Source organism: Ursus arctos, unplaced genomic scaffold, assembly GCF_023065955.2.
Source record: "Ursus arctos isolate Adak ecotype North America unplaced genomic scaffold, UrsArc2.0 scaffold_33, whole genome shotgun sequence".
NCBI classification, from domain to species: domain Eukaryota; kingdom Metazoa; phylum Chordata; class Mammalia; order Carnivora; family Ursidae; genus Ursus; species Ursus arctos.
The window spans coordinates 17985811-18008665 of record NW_026623019.1 but is presented as its reverse complement, the minus strand read 5'-3'; the positions used below and the strand labels follow the sequence as shown (position 1 = coordinate 18008665).

General features: G+C 49.5%; 1 protein-coding gene across 1 annotated transcript in view; it reads right to left on the bottom strand.

Annotated features, from left to right (window-relative positions):
* PSAT1 (phosphoserine aminotransferase 1) overlaps positions 1-21938 on the bottom strand; it is a 28986-nt gene extending 7048 nt beyond the window's left edge. The window contains exons 1-7 of the mRNA XM_026518804.4: positions 21753-21938; positions 17747-17807; positions 16498-16567; positions 13443-13648; positions 12453-12625; positions 10281-10450; positions 3692-3820 (exon numbers count right to left, since the gene is read on the bottom strand). Of these exons, the coding sequence (XP_026374589.2) occupies positions 3692-3820; positions 10281-10450; positions 12453-12625; positions 13443-13648; positions 16498-16567; positions 17747-17807; positions 21753-21920 (977 nt within the window). The 5' untranslated portion in view covers positions 21921-21938. The remainder of the gene's footprint in view (positions 1-3691; positions 3821-10280; positions 10451-12452; positions 12626-13442; positions 13649-16497; positions 16568-17746; positions 17808-21752) is intronic.
* Between the last annotated feature and the right edge of the window lie 917 nt (positions 21939-22855).

Below are 22855 nucleotides of genomic sequence, written 5' to 3'. Positions count from 1 at the left end.
TGGGAAATGCCACATTGGGTGCTTGGAGTTTAAGAAGCTTGGGGGGAAAGGAATTCCAGGGATTCCCAGGGTTCCTCCTATACTTTGTTTTGTTTCTAATTCCTGGATTTTTCCAGAGGCTTTATCATTCCTTCTGTCCTTCCATTTTGTGCCTACACATCTGAGAAATAAAGGGAGCCAAAGCTAATAGAAAATCTGGAGGGGCGCCTGGGTGGCACAGCAGTTAATCGTCTGCCTTCGGCTCAGGGCATGATCCCGGCGTTATGGGATCGAGTCCCACATCAGGCTCTTCCGCTATGAGCCTGCTTCTTCCTCTCCCACTCCCCCTGCTGTGTTCCCTCTCTCGCTGGCTGTCTCTCTCTCTGTCAAATAAATAAATAAAATCTTTAAAAAATATATATATCTGGTATCCCCTCCACAATAGCCATGTGCTTTTACTCACATTCAGGTTCTGAGCACTCTTTGGGAGTCAGGAAAGATAACCTTGTTCTTCTGGGTAGCCCAGGGCCTAGAACACAGTTAGCCCAGAGTAGGTGCTCAGGAACACTTACTGGATGGCTGGATGATGGCTGGATGGACGGAAGGATGGGTGTGAGAGTGGATGATGGATGGTTGGGTAAGTGCGTGGGTAGATGGGTGCGTGGATGGACGGATGGATGGGTGTGAGAGTGGATGATGGATGGATGGGTAAGTGCGTGGGTAGATGGGTGGGTGGATGGACGGATGGATGGGTGTGAGAGTGGATGATGGATGGATGAACGGATGGATGGGTGTGAGAGTGGATGATGGCTGGATGGACGGATGGATGGGTGTGAGAGTGGATGATGGCTGGATGGGTAAGTGCGTGGGTAGATGGGTGGGTGGATGGACGGATCGATGGGTGTGTGGGTGGATGATGGATGGATGGGTGTGTGGGTGGATGATGGATGGATGGGTAAGTGCATGGTTAGATGGGTGGGTGGATGGACGGATGGATGGGTGTGAGAGTGGATGATGGATGGATGGGTAAGTGCGTGGGTAGATGGGTGGCTGGATGAACGGATGGATGGGTGTGAGAGTGGATGATGGATGGATGGGTAAGTGCGTGGGTAGATGGGTGGGTGGATGGACGGATGGATGGGTGTGTGGGTGGATGATGGATGGATGGGTAAGTGCATGGGTAGATGGGTGGGTGGATGGACGAATGGATGGGTGTGAGACTGGATGATGGATGGATGGGTAAGTGCGTGGGTAGATGGATGCGTGGATGGACGGATGGATGGGTGTGAGAGTGGATGATGGATGGATGGGTAAGTGCGTGGGTAGATGGGTGGGTGGATGGACGGATGGATGGGTGTGAGAGTGGACGATGGATGGATGGGTAAGTGCGTGGGTAGATGGGTGGGTGGATGGACGGATGGATGGGTGTGAGAGTGGATGATGGATGGATGGGTAAGTGCGTGGGTAGATGGGTGGGTGGATGGACGGATGGATGGGTGTGTGGGTGGATGATGGACAGATGCGTGGGAGAATGGGCAGAGGGGCAGACAGGTGAACAGAGGACTGAACAGGTGGACTAAACATGTCTTCAGACCTTTCCAGACCTTCCTTCTAATCCCAGCACAACCATCCCCTCCAGGCAACCCACTCTTTGCTCCCCAAACACAATGCACTTTCTTCCTTCAGTACCCTTGCAGAGGCCATTCCCTGCCTTCCCAAAAATTCCTAAAAGTACTTTTGCTCTCCTCTGACTAACTCTACTCATGCCCGAGCCTCAAGCTCATTTAAAAAAAAACCCTACAGCCTACAGGCAAAGTCATGTCATCTTGCTGCTCCAAGCTTATAACTACTATCTAGCCCTTGGCTGTGAACTCCTTGGATCATCTACCAAGCCCCCAGTCTGCACTTGGCTCCGTCACACAGAACCGGAGCAGGCAGAAAGCAGTGTGCACCCCTTCCCCCAGACTGCATGTGGGAGAGAGAGGAGCCTAAAGGCTAAGGCATCCAGCCAAACCCAACTCCCCCAGGGCCTGTGGCTGGAGGGTCACTGCATGCCAAGAACTCAGGGGGACAGGCAACAAGCATTTTAAGGGCAGAGGTAGCAGTAACATGCCGCTTTATCCGATCTGTTCCAAAAGTACCCCCCATCCCCCACCCTTGGGTGGTCATGGGGATGTATTAAAAGTTAGCCTTCAAGCATTGTTTTGTCCATCCCATGTGGCACATGAATTCTCAAAGAGTGTACATTCTCCAGTTACTATCGGTCAGTTGCTATCATTGAACCCGAAAGAGTACTGGTCACCAGGGAGGAAGTCCCAGGCTTGGTAAATGAGTATGTGTTTACGTACATGCATACAAATGTGTACAGACACCAACATCCTCATATGTGTGCACACGCACACAGCATAAAGCCTCATACACCTGTATGCCACCTTGAAGGCAAGGAAACGCAAATGAAAACATCATCTATTAAGCTCCCCGTGTACAAGGTGCTTCACACCTAGCATGCTGGTGAGAGGTCTATGGTAGGGGACTGGACAGTAGCCCCCCAAAAGGTATATTCATGTCCTAACCCCTAGAACTTGTGGATGTGACCTATTTGGAAAAAAGGGTCTTTGCAGATGTCATTAAGTTACAGGTCTCTAGCTGAGATAAATCGTTCTGGATTATCTGGGCAGACCCTAAATCCAATGACCAGAAGTGAAGACACACAACCTAGGTGAGGCCACAGACCAGGGTGACACACCACAGGCCAGAAAATGCCTGGAGCCACCCGAAGCTGGAAGAGACAAGGAATGGATTCCTCCTGAGAGTCTCTGGAGGGAGCAAAGCCTTGCTGACACCTTGCACCTCGCGCCTCCAGGAGTGCGAATAGATCTCTGTTGTTTTAAGCCACCAAGTTACCGCATCTTTGTTCCAGCAGTTCTAGGAGACTCACACAAGACCCATACGTTGTCTGTATCCCTCCCAGGCGCTCCCAGTGGTCCACACACATTCATGAATCATTTGGTCACAAAAAAGTTTAACTAGAAGTCTCCTCATACCATGGCCAATTCCATTCACGGAAGACAGGCCTGGGAGGGTAAGATCTGTCCTATGACAAGAGAAGCAATGAACTTTCCTAAAAAGGTAAATGACCGAGGGGTGCCTGGGTGGCTCAGTCGGTTGAGCATCCAACTCTTGATTTTGGCTTGGGTCGTGATCTTGGGGTTGTGGGATCGAGCCCCGCGTGGGGCTCTGCGCTCAAAGTGGAGTCTGCTTGAGATTCTCTCTCTCTCTCAAATAAATAAAACTTAGAAAAAAAAAAAAGGTAAGTGACCTGCCTGAGGGGCCCAGGAGTGGGTGTATATACCAAGGGTCTCCGGCTTCTAACAAGTACGCATGTTTTTTCCCAGGAGACGTCCAGAAGAAGCAGACAGTGGGAGAAGGGGTCTGCCCCGGGAGAAACTGAGATTTCCCCGGGAGAGATCTTTGGTGGGAGAGACATCACCACCCCCTGGGAAACAGGTCCCTCGGCCTGGGACTCCCCGTGAGGGGACGCAGAAGGGAAGAGCTCACCTGCCCCGTAATCCCGGGACCCAGGACTACCCAGTTCACCGCACTTCCAACAACTCAAGAAAGGGGAACATGTCCACTTCTCAAAGGCACATGACATAGACACATTTTAAAATTCCCAAGAGGCAAACTGTGAGATAAAAGGCCAGTAACTTACACATAGAATCCTTGAGAATTATCAATAATATCGTAAATCATCTGCGACTTGATGACGCTGAGCTTCTCCATGGCTGCTGCACCGCCGTTGTTCTTAATCCACTCCAGGACCGAGCCCATGACGTAGATGCTGAAATAACGAAGAAAACAGATCCATCCCGTTCAACTTTGCAAGAGTGCGAAGACATTCAGAAAACAGGTTTAATTAGACTCCTCTCTGGAGCTCACACCTGTCCCCACCTGTCCAGCCCCAGCCCTAGTGCAAACCCTCCACAACACCCGGGACACACATGCCTCTCTCCGCTGCAGCAGGCGTCCTCAGGACCCTGGCTCCCCGCCCCCCCCCCCAGTTAACCCCTTCACTTCCTACACTCCCAGAGCCCTCTGCCCATCCTTCCCGTTTTTGTACCATTCGCTCCCTTATTTACTATTTCTCTGTGCCCATGACTTGGACTCACTCTATGGTGCTGGAAGACCTGAAGCACAGTGTTCACCTTTTCTACGCCCGAGCCGTCACATGGGGCCCTCTACCTCGCAGGAGGCAGTGTGGCATGGCGCTAGGAGCACGGGCTCTAAGTCAGTCCTGACTCTAGTCTCACTGCCGCCGCTAACTCAAAAGACCACTAAAAAGATCACCTTGGGAATCCAAACCTCGGCTTTCCCACCTGGAAGGAGGGAGGCCTACCACCCTATGGTGGACAACTGGCATTTTAGCTGCCCAACAGGCAGATCCGGCTGGGTCCCTTGTCCCCTGGTCTCACAGCTGGGCCGGGGACATAAGTGGGCCAATCAGAGCCCTCCCCCGGACTCTCTGACTTGGGAGTGAGGACAAAGAGGCAGACCTGTGTGTTGATGACAGTGTGAGACATGAGTAAGAGCATCTGAGGGAGACTCATCTGAGAAAATGAAGCCAATATTCCAGCAGAAAGAAGCAAGGATCAGAAACAGAGAGCAGATGGGGTGGGATCTGTGTCCCTGCTTCCAGGAGCCACTGTCCCTCGGCCGCTCATGGAGCTTGGGAGGGCTCCTTTCTGAGCCAGAATGTCAGCTCTGCCACCTGCAAGGACTACAGGACAGAGACTAGGAGACAGCTGGGTGAAGTGCTTAGTGAAGGGCCCAGCACGTGGCACATGGGTCACACAAGTGCAGTCAGTGGCACCTTCATTACGAAGTGCTCAAAGCTAGCTTGACACATACAGTGTTGCTGAGCAGCGGATGGTTTCCCAGTGGTCTTCTGAAAGGCCATCACTTGCAAAGGTGCCAAGGGCTTCGTGTGCACCCCACTGAAAGCTTATGGGGGCAGGAGGACAGGTCTCCAAGGGAAGAGACCCGCTCCACTTGAGCTGGGGATCTGAGGTCAGCTCTCAGCTAAGCACTCTCCAGGGTTGGGACAAAGGTCTCCTATGCGAATCTGTGGAAACTGAGCTCCAGGAATCAATGCCCAGCGAAGATCCAGGATGGTAACCCCTGGACAAGAGCTACCTTGTTTATTAAATACCTTGGATCTCTTCCCACTGTGACAGGTTGAAGGGGGAGATACTGGATCCGGAAAACCCTCTAATAGCCAGAAGCCGGTGCCAGGGGAAGCCCAAGGCTCTGACTGGCTCATTCACTGTCTCAACCTGGGAGGTAAAGGACCCAGGTGTTTCCACCCCCAAGTTAGCAGAAGTCAATGGGCATGTAAAACCATGTAAAGGGCTTCCCAGAAGCTTCCCCAGCTTGAGGAATGAGAAACAGTAGCTAGTGGGCAGAAAAGGAAGGAAGAATAGAGCAGAGAACAGCCCCTGAGTAATTTACAGGCTGGATGAAGACTGAGAAATCAGAGGGACAAAGAGAAGGATGAAAGAGGCAGGAGTATTTCCTAACATCTCTTATGGGGCCAGGCACCCTATTCTGTTCTCCATTTTATTGATCACAATAATCCCACGGTCAGAGTTACCATCAGCCCATTTTACAGATGAGGAAACTGAGCTTTGGGGAGCTTAATTTGGCTAATGTTACCCATTAAGTGGCTGATAGAGCCAAGTTTACAACCCTGGTTGGTCTGACTCCAAAGCCCAAGCTCTTTTCACAGTAACCAAGGCATCTGGTTTAGGAGGGGCTCCAGGACCCTCCACCACTACCTCCCCTGCTCATGGGGTGACCAGGCTGGCACCAAACCTCACAGACACAGCTGCCAAGGGCGGGGCCTGCAGCCAGTTCACAGCACACGCGTGTGGATGTGTGTTCCAGATAGGATGCTGCCCGCCCACCACTCTGTTCAGCGAGATGCTCTGGAATTCCCACCTAACCCCAAAGCATGAACCCGGCCCCACGAGCCAAGCAGAGCCATTGGTGCCCATTCACTGACAGGACTCTTCGGAGGCCACATTCTGCTTCTCCCCATAGCTCTGTGAGCCTGGAGCTCACAGCTGCTTTCTCGCTACTCCAATCCAAGGCTGCAGCAAGGCCCAGGGCGGCTCCTCAATCCCAGCCAGTCCTCAGCACCAACACACTCCCTCTCTGTGGCTGCCACGCTCAGAGATCTTACCGGCATCTGAGCAGGCTCTCAGCAGAGCCAGCACCCGGGGCCTCATCTGTGAAGCCTCAGCAAGAGGCGGATCCCTCGGAAGGAAGCAGGATCTCCCTGTGGCTTCTAATTCACGATTCATTCAGGCTTCTACCCCCACACAATCCAAACTCTTCAAAATACCGGGACCTAGGTGCTTATGCAGCTCTGCAACTCAGCCTCAATTCTCCCCACTAGCCGATGGAACACGCCTGACGTCTGCCTCACATCTACAACGCCACCCGCATCACACACAGCAGCACCTCAAGCCTGCCCATTAATAAGCAACTAAATGAATCCCAGTACATCCGTTCCGCGGAATACCATACAGCGATTCAAAGGGGAAAAAAAGGCAGACGTTTGCGCTGACACGGCATGGTAGAGTGTACGCAGCATACTGCTGGGGAGAAAGGAAATTCACAGAACGGTCTATATGGTGAAGTTCCACTCGCGTAACACATGGCTCCGTATACTTGCATATGCCCAAGACACGCAGCAGTTAACAGCGGTGACCCCAGCAGTTTCTGCTCACTTCAGAAACCTTTGCTAAGAACACATGTTAATTTTTTAAAGCAATACAAAATACTCTGTGTGCGGAGCCTTAGAAAAGCACACCAGAGGGGGGCCTGGGTGGCTCAGCCGGTTAAGTGTCAGACTCTTAGCTTCAGCTCAGGTCATGATCTTGGGGTTGGGAGATCGAGCCCCACATGGGGCTCCACACTCAGAGGGGAGTCTGCTTCCCCTCTGCCCCTCCCCCGCTTACACACTCCCACAAACGCGTGCTCACTCTCTCTCAAATAAATAAATCTTAAAAAGAAAAAAAAAGAAAGAAAGAAAGAAAAGCACACCAGAAAGTCCTTGGAAAAACTCCCCCTGGCTGTTTGTTCTGAAGACTCTAACTGCAGAAGCACATGGGCCCCTGGGGTTCACGGCTGAGTGAGGCTACGGCCCTGGGCAGGCCCCCAGTCCTACTCTCCTGAGAAAGGTGGCCTTGATGGATGGGGTTATTTTGCTTCTTATTAGTTACTTACCTCATACGACAGCAAAAACAACTCATACTCACAAGTTCAGTTAGTTGTGGTAAATACAAACTGTTTTGTGGGGACAGAGGGGAAAGTTAGGCATCTTTTTGCCTGTTCATTCATTGGGTCCAGTGTGAACTACTAAAGGGCGAAAACAGAATGACCACGTGATCCTTTATTCCGCCCCAATTCACCGCTCAGGGCTACGGGCGACTATGTGAAGGCCCGTTACCCAGCCCAGTTCACACAAAACGCCCAGGGCCTGTGGTCATTCAGCTCTGAATTTAAAAGAAAAATAAATAAATAAACAAACAAACAAACAAATAAATAAATAAAGGACTTTTCTCAAATGTGGGGGCTTTTAAAGGACTTCTGTGTGATACAAAGTTCGGAAGCCTTTTGGGTGCCTTTATCGGCTTACCTTCAAGGACTGGGGAGGGGATTTGGCACAAATCTTCCCATCCCTAATTTGAAGCTTTATTCTCACTGGGCAAGCTGTAATTTTCTAATCTTGAATGTTTAAGTACCACGAATGAACTCTGGAGTTTTTCAAATCATAGATGTAGGGTAATTGCTCAATTGTACACACTTTTATTTTTCTCTTCTCTCAGGGTAAAAGAAAGCAAAGCAACTTCCAGGGGGTGTCTTGGTCAGAATGCATTTAACCCAGTCTCTTTTATCTGCTACATTTACACCATTCTAGTCAATATTCACAGTCACGTCCTGGGATGGTCTCAGTTTACATTATTCTGATCTGCCGGGGGGGGGGGGGGTGTTCCCCTTTTCTGCCCGTTTCTGGCTCAGCACCCCCACAGGCAGGAAAGCTGGGGAGGCAGCGTCTACCCTCCCCCACCCCCCACACCACCCTCCCCCAGGTGACCAGCTGACTCGACTGGTCAAGGCCACGGGCTGATGCCCCCAAGGGGCTGGCAGGGCAGTGCCCCCACATGCGAGTCACTGCAAGGAGCCCTTCCTCTCTGTGTGTCTAGGTCTGATTCTAGACACTGTTATCTCTTATCATTTTGTCATATTTATTAGACAGACTGACCTGCTTTCTAACTGACTTTTCACCCCAAACAGCATTTTAACATATTCATTGCCTTTTCCAGAATTTGCTTCACGGCAACTCTTACTTACCAGAGAAGGTGCCAGAGGAAGTGCCCTCCCCCAGCTCCTCCGGGCGGTTCTCTGATCTAAAGATCTGAACTTAACAGCTTTCAAGCCACATTGCAAGGACAATGGTCTCCCTGCCTCCTCCTGGAGCCCATGGTGGCCTCTGCCTCGCCCTGAAAGACTTAGCTGACTGTGAGCCAGGCCCTGGCCCCAGAGGCGGGACCAACACCTCCTGTCATTGTGCATCCTGGCACCTAGGCCCCTTCCCCAGCGTCCCTGCACCTGTGTCTTCACTGCACACCCAGTACTCTTGTCCAACTTGGCCAGTGATCACTGGTTGTTTCACTGCCTGGAACCCCCAGAGATAGGACAGGTGAGTGAGAAATTCAGTCCCACTGGTCCCACCCTTAACAGGCATTGCAGAAACCCTTTCAACCAGGATGAAACAGAGTGGGCTTTATAGGTGACCAGGAGAGTAAGCATCAGAACACCCCAATCCCTGGGGAAAGCAGGAGACACAAATGAGCTGCTGTGGCCCCCGTCCGCTGTGCAGAAATCCAGCGGAAATTTCTATCGGAATTCTAACTTTGAAAAATAACACCTTTCTTTCCTATAGTGAAGTATGTGGGAGATTTTTCTATAGGCAGCCCCGTGGGGGAGAGCTCTGAGAAAGTCCCAACCCCAAAGGAACCACTGCCTGCCCCAGCCCAAGCCCACCCTTCCACCGGCCACAGAACAATCCATGAATGGAAGAACCAGACTCTCACAGTGATCTATTCTCCTAAGATGGAATCCCTTCAGACACAAATAAATGCACACAGATAACTGCCCTTGTGGTGAGCAGGAAGCTACAGGGTGTATACGCCAGGCTCTGAAGCCAGGCTACCGGGTTCAAATCCCAGCTGTGCCACATCCGAGAAGTATGGCCTCTGCTTCTTCACGTGCAAAATGGAAATTAAGAGTATCTATCCCCTAGCGTGCTTGGGAGGATTAAAAGGGTCCTACGCAGGAAGCATCACCATTCTACACCATACCTGCCCTGAAAGATAAATCCATAAACTCTGTCTCTTCCCTCCCCTGCTAAGGCTCTGGGAACTAACACCAAGCGAAAAAACAATAATAATAATTAATAATAGCAACTACCATTTATAAATCACCAAGTACCAACCACGAAGTGCACTTCATCTGTGTATCACCTCACAGCAACCCAATCGTCAGGATACGTTATTACTCCTGGAGGAACTTGCTGCACAGAGAGGTTAAGTGACTTGCCTGGGGTCACACAGCCAGTAAGCACTACAATCTCCCAGGCAACTGTTAAATCCTAGGTGCCACAAGATTTTCACAAAATATCTGAGGCCAGCTATTAAAAGATCATGGGGGCAGGGACGCCTTGCTCTTCCTCAATGTGCTTCAACACCCTTTTCTGACTTGGCTAATGGGAAGCCAAGCTTACCTGCAGATTGGGTGAAAAACCAGAATGGTGTTTTCTTCCAAGCCAGCATGTTTGCTGCCATGCGGCTAGCTTTGGGCAGGCCCAGCAGGGCAGGAAAAGAAACTTGGGGAGGCCTGGCCTTTCAAAATCCTTTTCCAAAGCTTCACAGGTTGGCTGAGACACAAGCTTGCCACTTCCTTTGCAGAGAGCTTTTGGGTTAATGGTGAACCACGAAGGCTACCGAGATCAAACAAAACCACCCCCCAAAAGAAAGAGCAAGAGAAACGGATCTAACAGTACACAGAAGGTTCAGGCAGAGGCGAGCTGGGGCAGAGAAGCCTGATAGGATGTCTGAGCTAGGAGATCACTAGTTCAGGAAAACAGGCTCTACTTTAAAAAGCTACCATCCTCCACTTTGACGGGAACCGGTGAGACCCCCTCCTGAGTCCCCAAGCCACGCCCCAGAGTTCACCTGAAGCACGGGGGCGTGTTGTACAAGGAGCTGTTTCCAGCCTGCACTTTGTAATCCAGGATGGAGGGGCACTCTCGCAGCGCGAACCCCAGCAGATCGTCGCGGATGATCACTACCGTGACCCCAGCAGAGCCCACGTTCTTCTGCGCACCGGCAAAAATCACACCAAACTGAGAAACAGAAGACACGCTGTAGATACACGTGGTCATTTTTCATACACGTGGTCCGATTTCACCACCTCTTTCCAAAGTACGAGGAGCGGATTCTATTCCAATGCTGCTCGAAGTGCATTCCGTTCCCTGCCGGAACTCCATCTGGGACAGCAAATCAACCCTCCCGAGTTCTGAGACCAGCAGGTTACCTATGTGTCTGGTCCTTCTCACCAGTAAGGGGCTAGCGCAGGCCCATCACCATGAAGATCTTATACATGTCATCTTCGCTCTGTATACCTCCTTTCTACACCCAAACCGGTAATTAAAATGAGCCTGCTGGGGCACCCGGGGTGGGGGGCTCAGTCGGTCAAGCCTCTGCCTTCAGCTCACGTCATGATCCTTGTGTCCTGGGATCGAGTCGCATGGGGCTCCCTGCTCAGTGGGGAGCCTGCTTCTTTCTCCCTCTGCCTCTCCCCTTCCCCCTGCTTGTGCCTGCCGGTGCTCTCTCAAATAAATAAATAAAATCTTAAAAATAAATAAAAATAAAATGAAATGAGGTTGCTAATTGTTCTCGGTACCCAAAAGAAACAATTTTTAATGCATTCGTGTTTGCGCAAAAGGACAGTCAGAAGATGCCGAGAAATAACAGACAAGCTACCTGAGAAGAAATTTTAGCAAACAGGCTTAAAGGAATTTCAGAAAATGTTGTCATGTAAGATGCATAGCCCTCTCCCACCTCCTCCCGTGAAACCTTTCTAAATAGCGAATGGCATCCCAGGTGCGGGGCGGGAAGACAGTCTGGCCTGCTAGGCAGTATTTCACAGCTGGCATTGTTGAGAATTGTCAATGCATGGCAACGGGTAATAAAAAGCAGGCTATAAACAGAATGTGGTAGAACCACACAATGGAATATTATTCAGCCTTAAAAAGAAATGAAATTCAGGGGCGCCTGGGTGGCACAGCGGTTGGGCGTCTGCCTTCGGCTCAGGGCGTGATCCCGGCGTTACGGGATCGAGCCCCACGTCAGGCTCCTCCACTGGGAGCCTGCTTCTTCCTCTCCCACTCCCCCTGCTGTGTTCCCTCTCTCGCTGACTGTCTCTATCTCTGTTAAATAAATAAATAAAATCTTTAAAAAAAAAAAAAAAAAAGGAATGAAATTCTGACAATGGATGATCCCCAAGCACATTACTCTAATTGAAATGAACTTGACACAAAAGGACAAAAGTTGCACAAGTCCCCTTACATGAGGTAGCTGAAGTAGTCCCATGCAAAGAATGGAGGCTCCCAGGGCCTGGGGGAGGGCTGAGGACTTACTGTGTCATGGGCGGAGTTCCAGTTTGGGACGATAAAAAGTTCTGGAGACAGATGGTGGTGATGTTTCACAACAGTGTTAATGTACTTTAATGCCCCTGAACTCTACACTCAAAAATGGTTAAAATGCTATGTTTTATATTATATTTATTGTACCCCCATATTTTTTTTAAAAAGGCAGGCTACCATGTAGTGCATTCATTTCTAAAAGCTTTACAGATATCACGCCCCCTCACTGCACGCACCTGAGTGCACTGCTCCCCTGCCCGCCTTGGCGCGCCACCTGGGAAGTCTACGTGTCCTGCTGATGCTCTTGGAGTTGAGGCGGGCTCAAGGTAAGGTGGAGCTCCTTCAGAGAGCCCCCAAGCTTAGACCATCTGATTCCGCCCCGTAAGTCAGCAAGCTACTCCCAGTGTATTGGCCAAAACACTTCCTAAGAGGCACCCTCAAAGGCAGATGAATTCCCCAAGGAGTCCAGTGTGACCCTGTGAGCAATCATTAACACAGGGTGGAACACATCAAGACTTAACGCACTCTGACAACCCACTATAAACAAGCAACTGTCAGCCTAGGCATTGTGAGTTGTCTTGGCTTCTGAGTCTCTGTTGGCCCAACACATTCTGGGCCTTTCCTTGACCTCGTCTATCGTAAAATGCCCTTACGAAATCCAAGACACTGGGCTCCCCCACCAGGCCCTTTCACACTCTACCTTGGAAACCTCCACCGGCTTGGACAGGAAGTTGGAGGACATGTCGCAAACCAGCACTGTTCCCTTGACGTCAGGGATAAAGTCAAACTCCACTCCGTGCACAGTCTCATTGGCGCAGTAATACACATAGGAGGCGTCTGGGCTGAGGTTCCAGGTGCTGGGATCTGGAATTTCTATCACAGAAGAAAAGGTGGAGACACCGCGCTTTCATTCCTCTTTCCTTGTGCAGATGGGAATGACCAGGAATGACAGCCCTCCTCTAGCAGTGAAAGGCTGATTCCAAAGTCCTCCCAAGTGAAACCACCCTCTCCATCATATTACATTATAATCCCCGTCAATGACATAAAAGGATGATCCATCCCATCCTTTTGATGGTTATTGGAGGCAACTAATCTTCAAGAATGGTATGGTGGATATTTGGTATTTTTCCTATTACCCAGTACCCATCCATCCTATGTCCACTGAGTTCCTTCTTGGGGCTCCAGACTCCCCAACTCAGCCCATGTAGTTCCGGTGTAGCCAATTTTACCCACAGCCACATGGCTAAATGGGACACAGGAGATAGGAGGCTGTGATTGGGAATGCTTGAGCAAAGGTGTTGAAACTTGGGAGAATATAAGGTCAGGAGCATCTTCTAAAAGGGAAGGGGCAACTTTCCTGACTGTGGAGCCATCATAGAAGAGATGGGGAGAGACACCAGGACCTGCAGACATTGTTGGGACCCTTGATCAAGCCATACCTAAAGCCAAACCCACCTGTAGGCTTTTCAGCTGAGTAAACCTATGAATATTCTTTCTGCAGCAGCCAGTTAGAAGTCTTAACAAGTAAGACCATCCAATCTAAATGGTATCCAACCAACTACCAACAAGAAGAAGGAATTAAAAACAACAGCAGGTTGCTCTGGGCAGGGGTAGCTGAAGAGAGACCACCCACCCAGCAGGATCTGTCCACACTTCATTGTCATTGTGGAATTCAGATTCCAGCACTTACTCGTGTAACTCCCAAGTTTGGAGTGGACGATATTGACAGTCCCAAACTTCTTGGCTTCTTCTGCGGCCTTGGCGGACCAAGATCCTGTCACCACATAGTCGGCACACCTTCCGGCTTTCAGGCCAATCAAGTTTAAGGGGACAGCACTGAACTGGCCAGACCCACCTCCTTGCACAAAAATCACCTTGTAGTTGTCTGGAACGGCTCTGGGCAGAAGCGTGGGAGACAGTAAATGGAGACACACAGGGTCAAAGACAGAATGAGCGAGGCTCTACCAGCACTTTACCTTGGCTGGATATGCTACAAGTCCCACCCCTGATCTGCCTTCCCCAGCCCTTCCTTGGGCTCTGTGTGGAAGCCTATGGGTACTGTCCGGAGGAAAGCTAGCAATACCCCGCTGTTCCTCTAGGAAATCATCCTGCTTCCACTCTCAGTCTGCAGGTTCAAGGGTGGCCAACCCTGGCTCCAGCAGATGAGCACATGACCCGAGTGGCCAGCGGAGTTTGGTTCTGAGACCTTTGCTCAGACTTCTAGGAAAGAGGAACGGTTTCTATTGAGGGAAAGAATACACCAGCTAATCCCGCAACCACTGGTGGCCATTTGGTGAAGCCAACACATGAAAAGCAAAGCCAGGAGATGGAGGAAAAGACCTTCCTCGACATCACCTGAGCTCCTAAATCACTCCTGCCCTTTACAGTTACACGAGGTAATACATTTCCTCTTCTGCCAAGAGTTGGGCTTCCGTCACTTGCAACCAGAAGTCCTAAAAATAGACATGTGCTGGTCCATGCTCTGAACCAAGTGGACACTAGTAAAGGATCTTAGACAATGTGTTAGGCCTAAGCACGTAATCACATACTGATAGACATGGAGGTTAACAGTGAAATTTTTTTGACTCCAGCGTAGAAAACTAAGATGTTTGCTGGAATGGGCTACAGGGAGTAGGAGAAGGCCAGCTCCAGAGGGACTAGGCCATGGAAACTGGACCCCAGCCTTTGAGGAAGCTCAGAGCTCGGGAACAGGTATACAGAGGACAGATGGCTGGGGACAGAGACCCAGCACAGAGGCGTAAAGTACCAAAAGGCAGGGCAACGTGAGAGGGTCCTGGGGAATGGGTAGTACGCAAGTATCTGGTCCTGAACCGTATCTTCCTGCTGTCATGCAAGGCTTGCAGGCAGCTCTCATTAGGAGGCTCTAAACGTGAGGTTCTCTGCTGCTGGGAGGACTGGCAGCCCAAGGCGGGGTCCGTGTGTATGTTATTCAGATGCCAGACAGATAAGAAAGCCAACACGGGGGGCACCTGGGTGACTCAGTCGGCTAAGCGTCTGCCTTCAGTTCGGGTCATGATCCCAGGGTCCTGGGATCGAGTCCCACATTGGGCTCCCTGCTCCGTGGGGAGTCTGCTTCTCCCTCTGCCTGCTGCTCCCCCTGCTTGTGCTCTCTCTCTCTCTGACAAATAAATAAAATCTTTAAAAAAAAGAAATAAGAAAGGAAGCAAGCCAACACCAGGATGGAAGGTCACCAGACAGAGGTCTAGGTCCAGGGGTACAAGGCAGGCGCTTGGTTAGGGAAATAAAGGATAGGCCCAGAAATTGAACTGGGAGTCCAGTCCCAAGAGGCTCACAGCCATGTGGGTCAAATGCCACATGTTCCGGGCAAAGGTTTCAAATACCTGTTCCATGAAGGACGGGACTGTGCTATGAACATGACACGGGACCCACAGGCAGACCCCGGGTAGGAAGCCAAGCTAACGATGACAGGTTCTGGCCACTCACAATGCGATGGTTTCTAGTGCTCCTCACAAAAACAGCACCAGCCTGCACCCCCCAAGCACTTTATCAAGGCAGTTTAAAAGGAAAGTAATGGTACAATTCTTGTTAATGAAATCATGCAGACTCGGACCCTTAAAACATTCACAATAATTACCTCTGATTGATGGGGTTATGGGTAATTCCAGGTTAATTTGTGACATTCAGTTTTTCCTAAACTTTCTACCATAAATCTGCACTAGTTTTAGGAGCAGAAAACGTGGGTGTGTTTTTTTTCAAGATTATCATAGTTGCAATGTTTCTGTGAATATACTTAGATAATATGTAAATCTGTCCTTCAGACAGCAACTATTTACGAGTAAGGCTTCCTCTGGGTAAGGAGAGTAGTGCAGATCACCTAGGAGGGAGCATCTGAGAAGTTCCTGGAGTGAATTACCCAGAGTCTGTTAATGATGAAGTCTCTTTTTTTGTTGTTGTTGTTTTTAAAGATTTTATTTATTTATTTGATAGAGAGAGACAGCCAGCGAGAGAGGGAACACAAGCAGGGGGAGTGGGAGAGGAAGAAGCAGGCTCCCAGCAGAGCAGGGAGCCCGACGAGGGACTTGATCCCAGGACCCTGGGATCATGACCTAAGCCGAAGGCAGACGCTTGACGACTGAGCCACCCCGGCGCCCCAACGATGAAGTTTGTGCAGAGATTCTGAGTTAGCCGGCATGATAGGGCCCTGCACCTGAAGTTTTTAATACCTGCCCCCAGCAAGGTGATTCTGACAGATAGGAGGCCCATGCTTTAAGAACCAGTGCACTGACCAAGATGACCATTTCTTTGTTATTTAAATCCCTTTTAAGCCTGAAAAATCTTGCCTAGATATGATTTCAAATCTTTGGAAACACCACATAAAATAAAAACACACAGGGGTGCCTGGGTGGCTGAGTCAGTTAAGCATCTGACTTGATTTCCGCTCAGGTCATGACCTCAGGGTTGTGAGATCGAGCCTCATGTGGGGCTCCGGACTGGGCATGGAGCCTGCTTAGGACTTCTCCCTCTCCCTCTCTCTCTCGCTCTAAAAAAATAAATAAATAAAAATAAAAACACAAATGCAGGATGCGAAACAAGTAAAAAGCACCATGTACTACTTTAGTGAATCTGGGAGAAATCTTTAAAAGATTCTTTTTAATTATGAAATATTCTTCACACACAGCAGAGTAAATGCTGTTAACAGACACCCACATATGTGGATTATCAAACAAAAGTAACGACTTTGGTCTTTAAAATTTTAAACTTACAACAATTCCCGCACCAGATTCTCTGTGTTGTTAATAATCTTGGCAAAATCTGACGACCTGTGGCTCATTTCTGTGGCAGGAAAGAGAAACAAAAAGAAAAAGAAGTTCCCGTTTAAAACCAAACGCACAGAAGTAACTTTAGAAGTAGCTACACAATTTGCAAGTAAAATAATAAAGGGAAAACTTGGTTACTTTGCACTGAAATTGTGGGCCAAGGCTCACTTCGTTTAGGGGGAAAAATCCAAACTGATTTTCAAATTGCAAACATTTGAGCCTTACAGCCACAGCGGAATGATTTTTCAAGCGGCTATTCATTGAATGAGCCATTACTAATTCATCCTTCCGTCCCTGTGATTTCTCACATCCTTCTCACAAACACGAATCCGCGTGCAAAGGGTGCCCTGTAGAAACAACGCACAAAATTCCCCACTGCGGCTCTCACGGCGAAGAAACCCCAGTGCAAGTCCCAAACCCACAGGAACAACATTTAATAGCAGTGAGCATACAGTTAACCCTACGATCTCTTCATACTATGCAGCCTTTGGAATCACCAAAAAAAGAAAAAGGAAATGAAATTTTAAAAAGTAAAATTTAAAATTCAAAGGGCCCCTTCCTCATTGACGAAGGAGAAACTTAATGAAATGATTAAGGTGCAGGATCTTGAGCAAAGGCTTATAGACTTGTAAACTTTTACTAAGTTCACTTGTAAGTATAGTAAAAGCTTCCACAGTGAATGGGAGGCAAGCCTGCAGGGGTCTGGAGCCCTGTGGTGCAGATGCTGGGCATCTTCTGTTCTCAGATGCTGGGCATCTTCTGTTCTCAGATGCTGGGAAGAGCAAAACCCAATCGTGAAGTGGTAAACTGACACGCGAGAACCCCTCGCTGATTTCAAAACTGCTTCTAGGGGCGCCTGGGTGGCTCAGTCCGTTGAGCGTCTGCCTTCGGCTCAGGTCGTGATCCTGGGGTCCTGGGATCGAGCCCCACATCAGGCTCCCTGTTCAGCCGATGCCCTGCTTCTCTCTCTCCCTCTGCTGCTGCCCACCCCCCATGCCCTCTCTCTCAAATAAATAAATCTTTAGAAAAAACAACAACAACAACCTGCTTCTATCAAACATGCCACCCGTTACTGTAATGTAAAAATAAATCTACAAAGGCCTAAAGGAAGATGAGGTGAAAAATTTGAGGCTTGATATATTTTCATCAGTTCCCTTTGGAACCTGGATATTCAGAGTCAAAAAGTAAATCTTACCAAGAACACTAATCCCAATGCCTTTGTAGTCTAATAGTTCTTTTTGTATCTCTAGCAATACCTAGAAGAAATAAGAGAAAATAAAATCATTTGAATATTCTGCGCAGAGCCCTCCCCTCCTGACATCAAACCAGCCAGCGGGTCCACCCACACAGTCTCTGAGGTCCGGAAGGTTCTGTACCGCCCTTGGCCAATTCCTTTCCTCCCACTCAGATCATAGAGTCCTCCCTGCTCAGGCAACTTACACGTAAGTTAAGTGTGAAATTATGTAATGCAATTGATGTTAAAATACAGTCCACCCAAAGGCATGAATTTACTTAGATATAAAAATTCACCTGGATTCAAAAAAAAAAAAAAAAAACTGTCAAGGTAAGACCTTTGGGAAAACCAGGTTCCCCAGAAAAGTCCGCTCCACAATTACATTTGTCACTCTCTGAAAGCAAAAGTACAACGAAATGCATAAAATTCTGGGTTCAGGGAACAACAAAAAGAGCAATTAGGCTGAAATTAAACAGGTAACTCAATTTTCCATCTCGCCGGTCTAAGGTGCTCTATTCGGACACGTTGGGTGTGCAGCAATGAGAAAGCTCGGTTGTCAATAGGATCAATCCAGGGGTAATGACATACAGATCCCTCTTGCCAACAGAGCCATGAGGGTGATATTCCCGCCCCCAATTTGCAGATGAGAGACAGAAGCAGAGGCTCTGAAGGGTATGCATCTAGCCAGCCCCTTGAGCCCTCTACTAAGATGACAGCAATCCCTTACCCGCACTCTACCTTACAGGGACACCTGGGCAGGTGGGACCCAGTGTACTGCTAATCCCAAAGAGTCAGGAAACAGGGGAACGGCTCACCACCCCTTACAAAACACAGGTGGCCTTTGAGGAGCCCCATGGCTGTTTTCTTCCCCAAGGGGAGTAGAATGCAAGTAACTACACAATGAAAAAAACCCTCCAATCCTTTATTTATTTATTTATTTATTTATTTATTTATTTATTTATTTTAAGAAGAAAAACAGAAGTCCTATCAGAGATGAATGCTTAAAGTGTTTCTGTGAAATGACATAATATCTGGGATTGGCTTTAAAATAATCCAGGGGCGCCTGGGTGGCTGAGTCGGTGAAGCATCTGCCTTAGGCTCAGGTCAGGATCTCAGGGTCGATCTCCCAGCTCAGCAGGGAGTCTGCTTCTCCCACTCCCTCTGCCCCTCCCACCGCTCCTGCTTGCTCTCTCAAAAAAAAAAAAAAAAAAAAAAAAAAAAAATCCAGGGGCAGGTGGGGAGAAAGAGGGTATCAACGGGGGCTGCAACAAGACTGGCAAAATGTCCACAGAAGTTAAAATCCTCAGAGATGGGTACGTGGATTCCCCTGTTTGCCTTTGTGTCTGTGAGAACTGCCATAACATGAAAAGAGAGGGGGAAAAAAGCTCTGAAAACGTACACAGAACAGGTGAGACAAGCCCTCTGTAGAAGCATCCTGCCATCAGATTTCCTTGAATGACAGAGGCTAAATCGGATGTCATAAAACAATCTAAACCAGATTGCAAGTGGTCTGAAAAACAACATTTTAACAATAAAGAATTAGACAAAGATTTCCCTGGCAAGGGGAGGGGGGGTTTAAGAATTTGTCATTGTTGGGGTGCCTGGATGGCTCAGTCCATGGAGCATGTGACTCTTAATCTTGGGGTAGTGAGTTCAAGTCCCATGTTGGGTGTAAAGATTACATTAAAAAAAATAATAATAAAAGTTAGCATTTAAAAATGAAGTACTTGTCACTGGTTTTGCAAACTAGGGGATGATTATTAGCACTGGCTGATTAAACACACTTAACGAATCCTTTCTTTAGTGAACACAAACATAATAAAATCATCTTTGAACTCCCATTTAAGATGGGATTTCTCTTGGGGTGCCTGGGTGGCTCAGTCGTTAAGCGTCTGCCTTCGGCTCAGGGTGTGATCCCGGCGTTCCAGGATCGAGTCCCACATCAGGCTCCTCCGCTGGGAGCCTGCTTCTTCCTCTCCCACTCCCCCTGCTGTGTTCCCTCTCTCGCTGGCTGTCTCTCTGTCACATTAATAAATAAAACCTTTAAAAAAAAAAAAGATGGGATTTCTCTTAACAGACAGTATCCCCTGAAATGAGTTTATGATCCAAACCATTACAAAGCGTTCTAAAGCCTTCTACCCAAAAAGCACACCCCTCTACTCCAGTGGAGTTTTTGTCAATCACTCTTGTGGGTCACAACACATTTTTTTTTAAATGAAATGGAACAGACTAGCTTGGAACAGAGTACGAAAGTATGTATGTCATAGTTATTTAAGGCTAAATATTTCATAAGGCTTTAATTATAATTATATGCATACGCTTTGTCATTTTGTAAAATATATTTTTCATTGTGGTCACAGTCAAAAATAAAGTCTAAAAAGCTTCTCTAATCCTGACAATCAAATCAAATCAAACCTCATAAAAAGCAACATCTGCCACTTCCTCCCACCCCCACCCCCCCTCAGAGAGGGCATCTGAGGACAAAAATCCTCCCAAGAAAATAACAAATAATTGTATTACTAATGACAACTGCCATTAAAACAAATGCATAAGAAATTGGACAGGGAGGGGCACCTGGCTGGCTCAGCTGAGAGTCTTGATCTCAGAGTCCTGAGTTCGAGCCCCACAGGGGAGAGAGTACTTTAAAAAAAAAAGAAGAAATTGCACAGGGAACAAATACCCAGAGGACTCCAAACCACGGAGACAGGACAAAGGTGAGGAGGGTACAAGAAACGTTTGCACAGCTCTAAGCAGGGAAGGAATCTCGCCTAAAACAGACTGCAATAAGTGGGAAAAACCAAGCCTTGTTCTTCCAGCTACTATGAGCCCTGCCCCTAGGAAAGCACGAAGTCCTTTCCGTTCTAAAATTGTAAGATACTCTGTTCTTACAACACAGAGGAGGCTCTATCCCAGGGAGATTTCTACCCTGTTCAACAATAGATAATTGTAAAGCACTTGGCGAGGCCCCATGTTGCTACCACATAGTATCAGAGTCACCGTGGTTAGAAAAATAAAAGTATAAGAGCAGTGATAGCAGCTTGACAATCAAGGCACATCACGAACTGTCTTCTTCAGTTTGGGGGGGTGGGGTGGAAATGATGTGGGAAGGAGAATGGGCGTTGGGGGGAGGAGCTGAAACCTGGCTTGGGGCCTAGGAAGGCAGGGAGTGAGTTCCACTCGCACTTGAAAAGTCTGGTTGTGGCCCCAGGGAGAATTCAATCAATTTCCTCCAAAACAAAGTGAAGCGAACTGGGCTCACAGCCCATAGCCTACCAGAATTTGAACACTCGAATGCCTTTAGGAGTCAAGCCAGTTAAAATTAAAAAAAAAAAAAAAATCTACGAGTGAAACCGAGCTGAAAAAAGGAGGGGGGGGGAGATTCTCTTGGGAAACAAGGAAGGAAAGCCAGGACTGAAGGTTTTCAAAGTTACATTTCTGACAAGCAATGTTCCCAAGTGCTGGCTAAACCAAACACTCCTTACGAGGGGTCATGCGCGGGCCTCCAGTTTGCAATCCCCTCCAGTTTAATGCGATCCCCATTCACCATTCATTCAGTGTCCATTCACGAATCCACTCAACACTGCCTCGCTCGCAGCAGTGCCCGGCAAGGCGAACCCAGAGACGAGAGCTTTTTTCTTTCCGCCACGCCGCGAGCCCAGCCCAGAAGGCACAGCCCGGGAGTCTGCAGGTGCGCTGAGCCGGCGAGTCAAGTCGTGCAAGCCGCTCACGGGCACTCGGCGCCAGGGGCAACTGCACAAGCATGTTGCCGAGCTTCCTTCCCCCGAACGCCTTTTTCCAGAAGCCCAGTTGCGAGGGATCCCGAACTGGGCATGCATGTTGGTGTGGCGCGTTCGGAGGGCTCCCGGCAGGGAGAGGGGACCCTAGAGCCCGGCGCAGAGATGCACAGCCACCCGCGCGCGGGCTCCCGCTCGGCCCGTACTCCGGGCGCGCGCTCGTGGGGACTTACCGAGCGCGGCAGCTTGGCAGGCCCGGGCCCGAAGTTGACCACCTGCCTCGGGGCGCTCATGGTACAGCAGCGCAGGCGACGAGGACAACGGAGAGAAGCGTGCACGGCGCGAGTCTGCAGCAGCCACAGACCATCTGCCTTCTTCCAGCGCCCAGCCGGCGCCACCATTGGCCCGCGCTGTCGCAGGCCCTGCGCTAATTGGCTCGCGCTACGGGGCTCGCATCCCCATTGGTCGTGCTCAGCAGCCAAGGCCCAGGAGCAGTTGCTCCTCCTCTCGTTTACTGTTTCAACTCTTTTCTGATCAATGCAAGGCGCGCGGGAGATTGCACCAGCCACCGGGCTCGGCAAAGTGCCCGCCCTAGAATCGTGGGCGGCGGGAAAAGGCTGCCCCTGCCAACGTGAGTTAGTGCTTCTGCACCCTGGATCAGTCCCGTTCCAGTCCTCCAACCCTGACCCCCACCCCTCTCTCTCTTGGTCGCACCGGAAGATGTGAAGCCAGTCGCTCCCCAGTCCAACCACCGCTCTTTCACCAGCCCCTGGTCTGGGTTCTGATGCATATTTCAGAACCAGCAATTATTAATTTACCAAACTACTTTTCACCGAACTTGACTCCGCGGACCCCAGCTACTCCAGTGGAGAGGCAGGGCTCCCTAGAAAGGACCTGCAGGGTGAAGGATGGACCAGGAGTGGGTGGGTGGGAGGTTCTCTGCACGTGCCACAGGGGCCAGGTGTTTCAGCAGGATAAAGGATGGAGGTGGCCAAGGACTCGGGGAGGAGCACTAGCCTGGGAAACCTGGATGCCCCCCCAGGCAAGTCCTTGTAAGTTGCTGATTCTCCATTTACCCCTATGAAAAGAGCAAGCTAGAACCTGGCTTTAGCTCTCAGTTTGCGCCGGCGCTGACAAGCTGTGAGTTTAGAAACGTGAGGAGATATTAAGGGCAATGAGAAATCCCTAGGGAGTCAGCGCAAGCCTGGGGAGAGGCCCTGGGCCAGTCTGCAGCGCAAGCCAAGGGAGAGGCCCAGAGCCAGGCCGGGCGCGAGGCCAGCGTCGCTCAAACTTTTCCACAGACGCATCCTTCTCAAAAGAACCCCTGCGGGGTTCT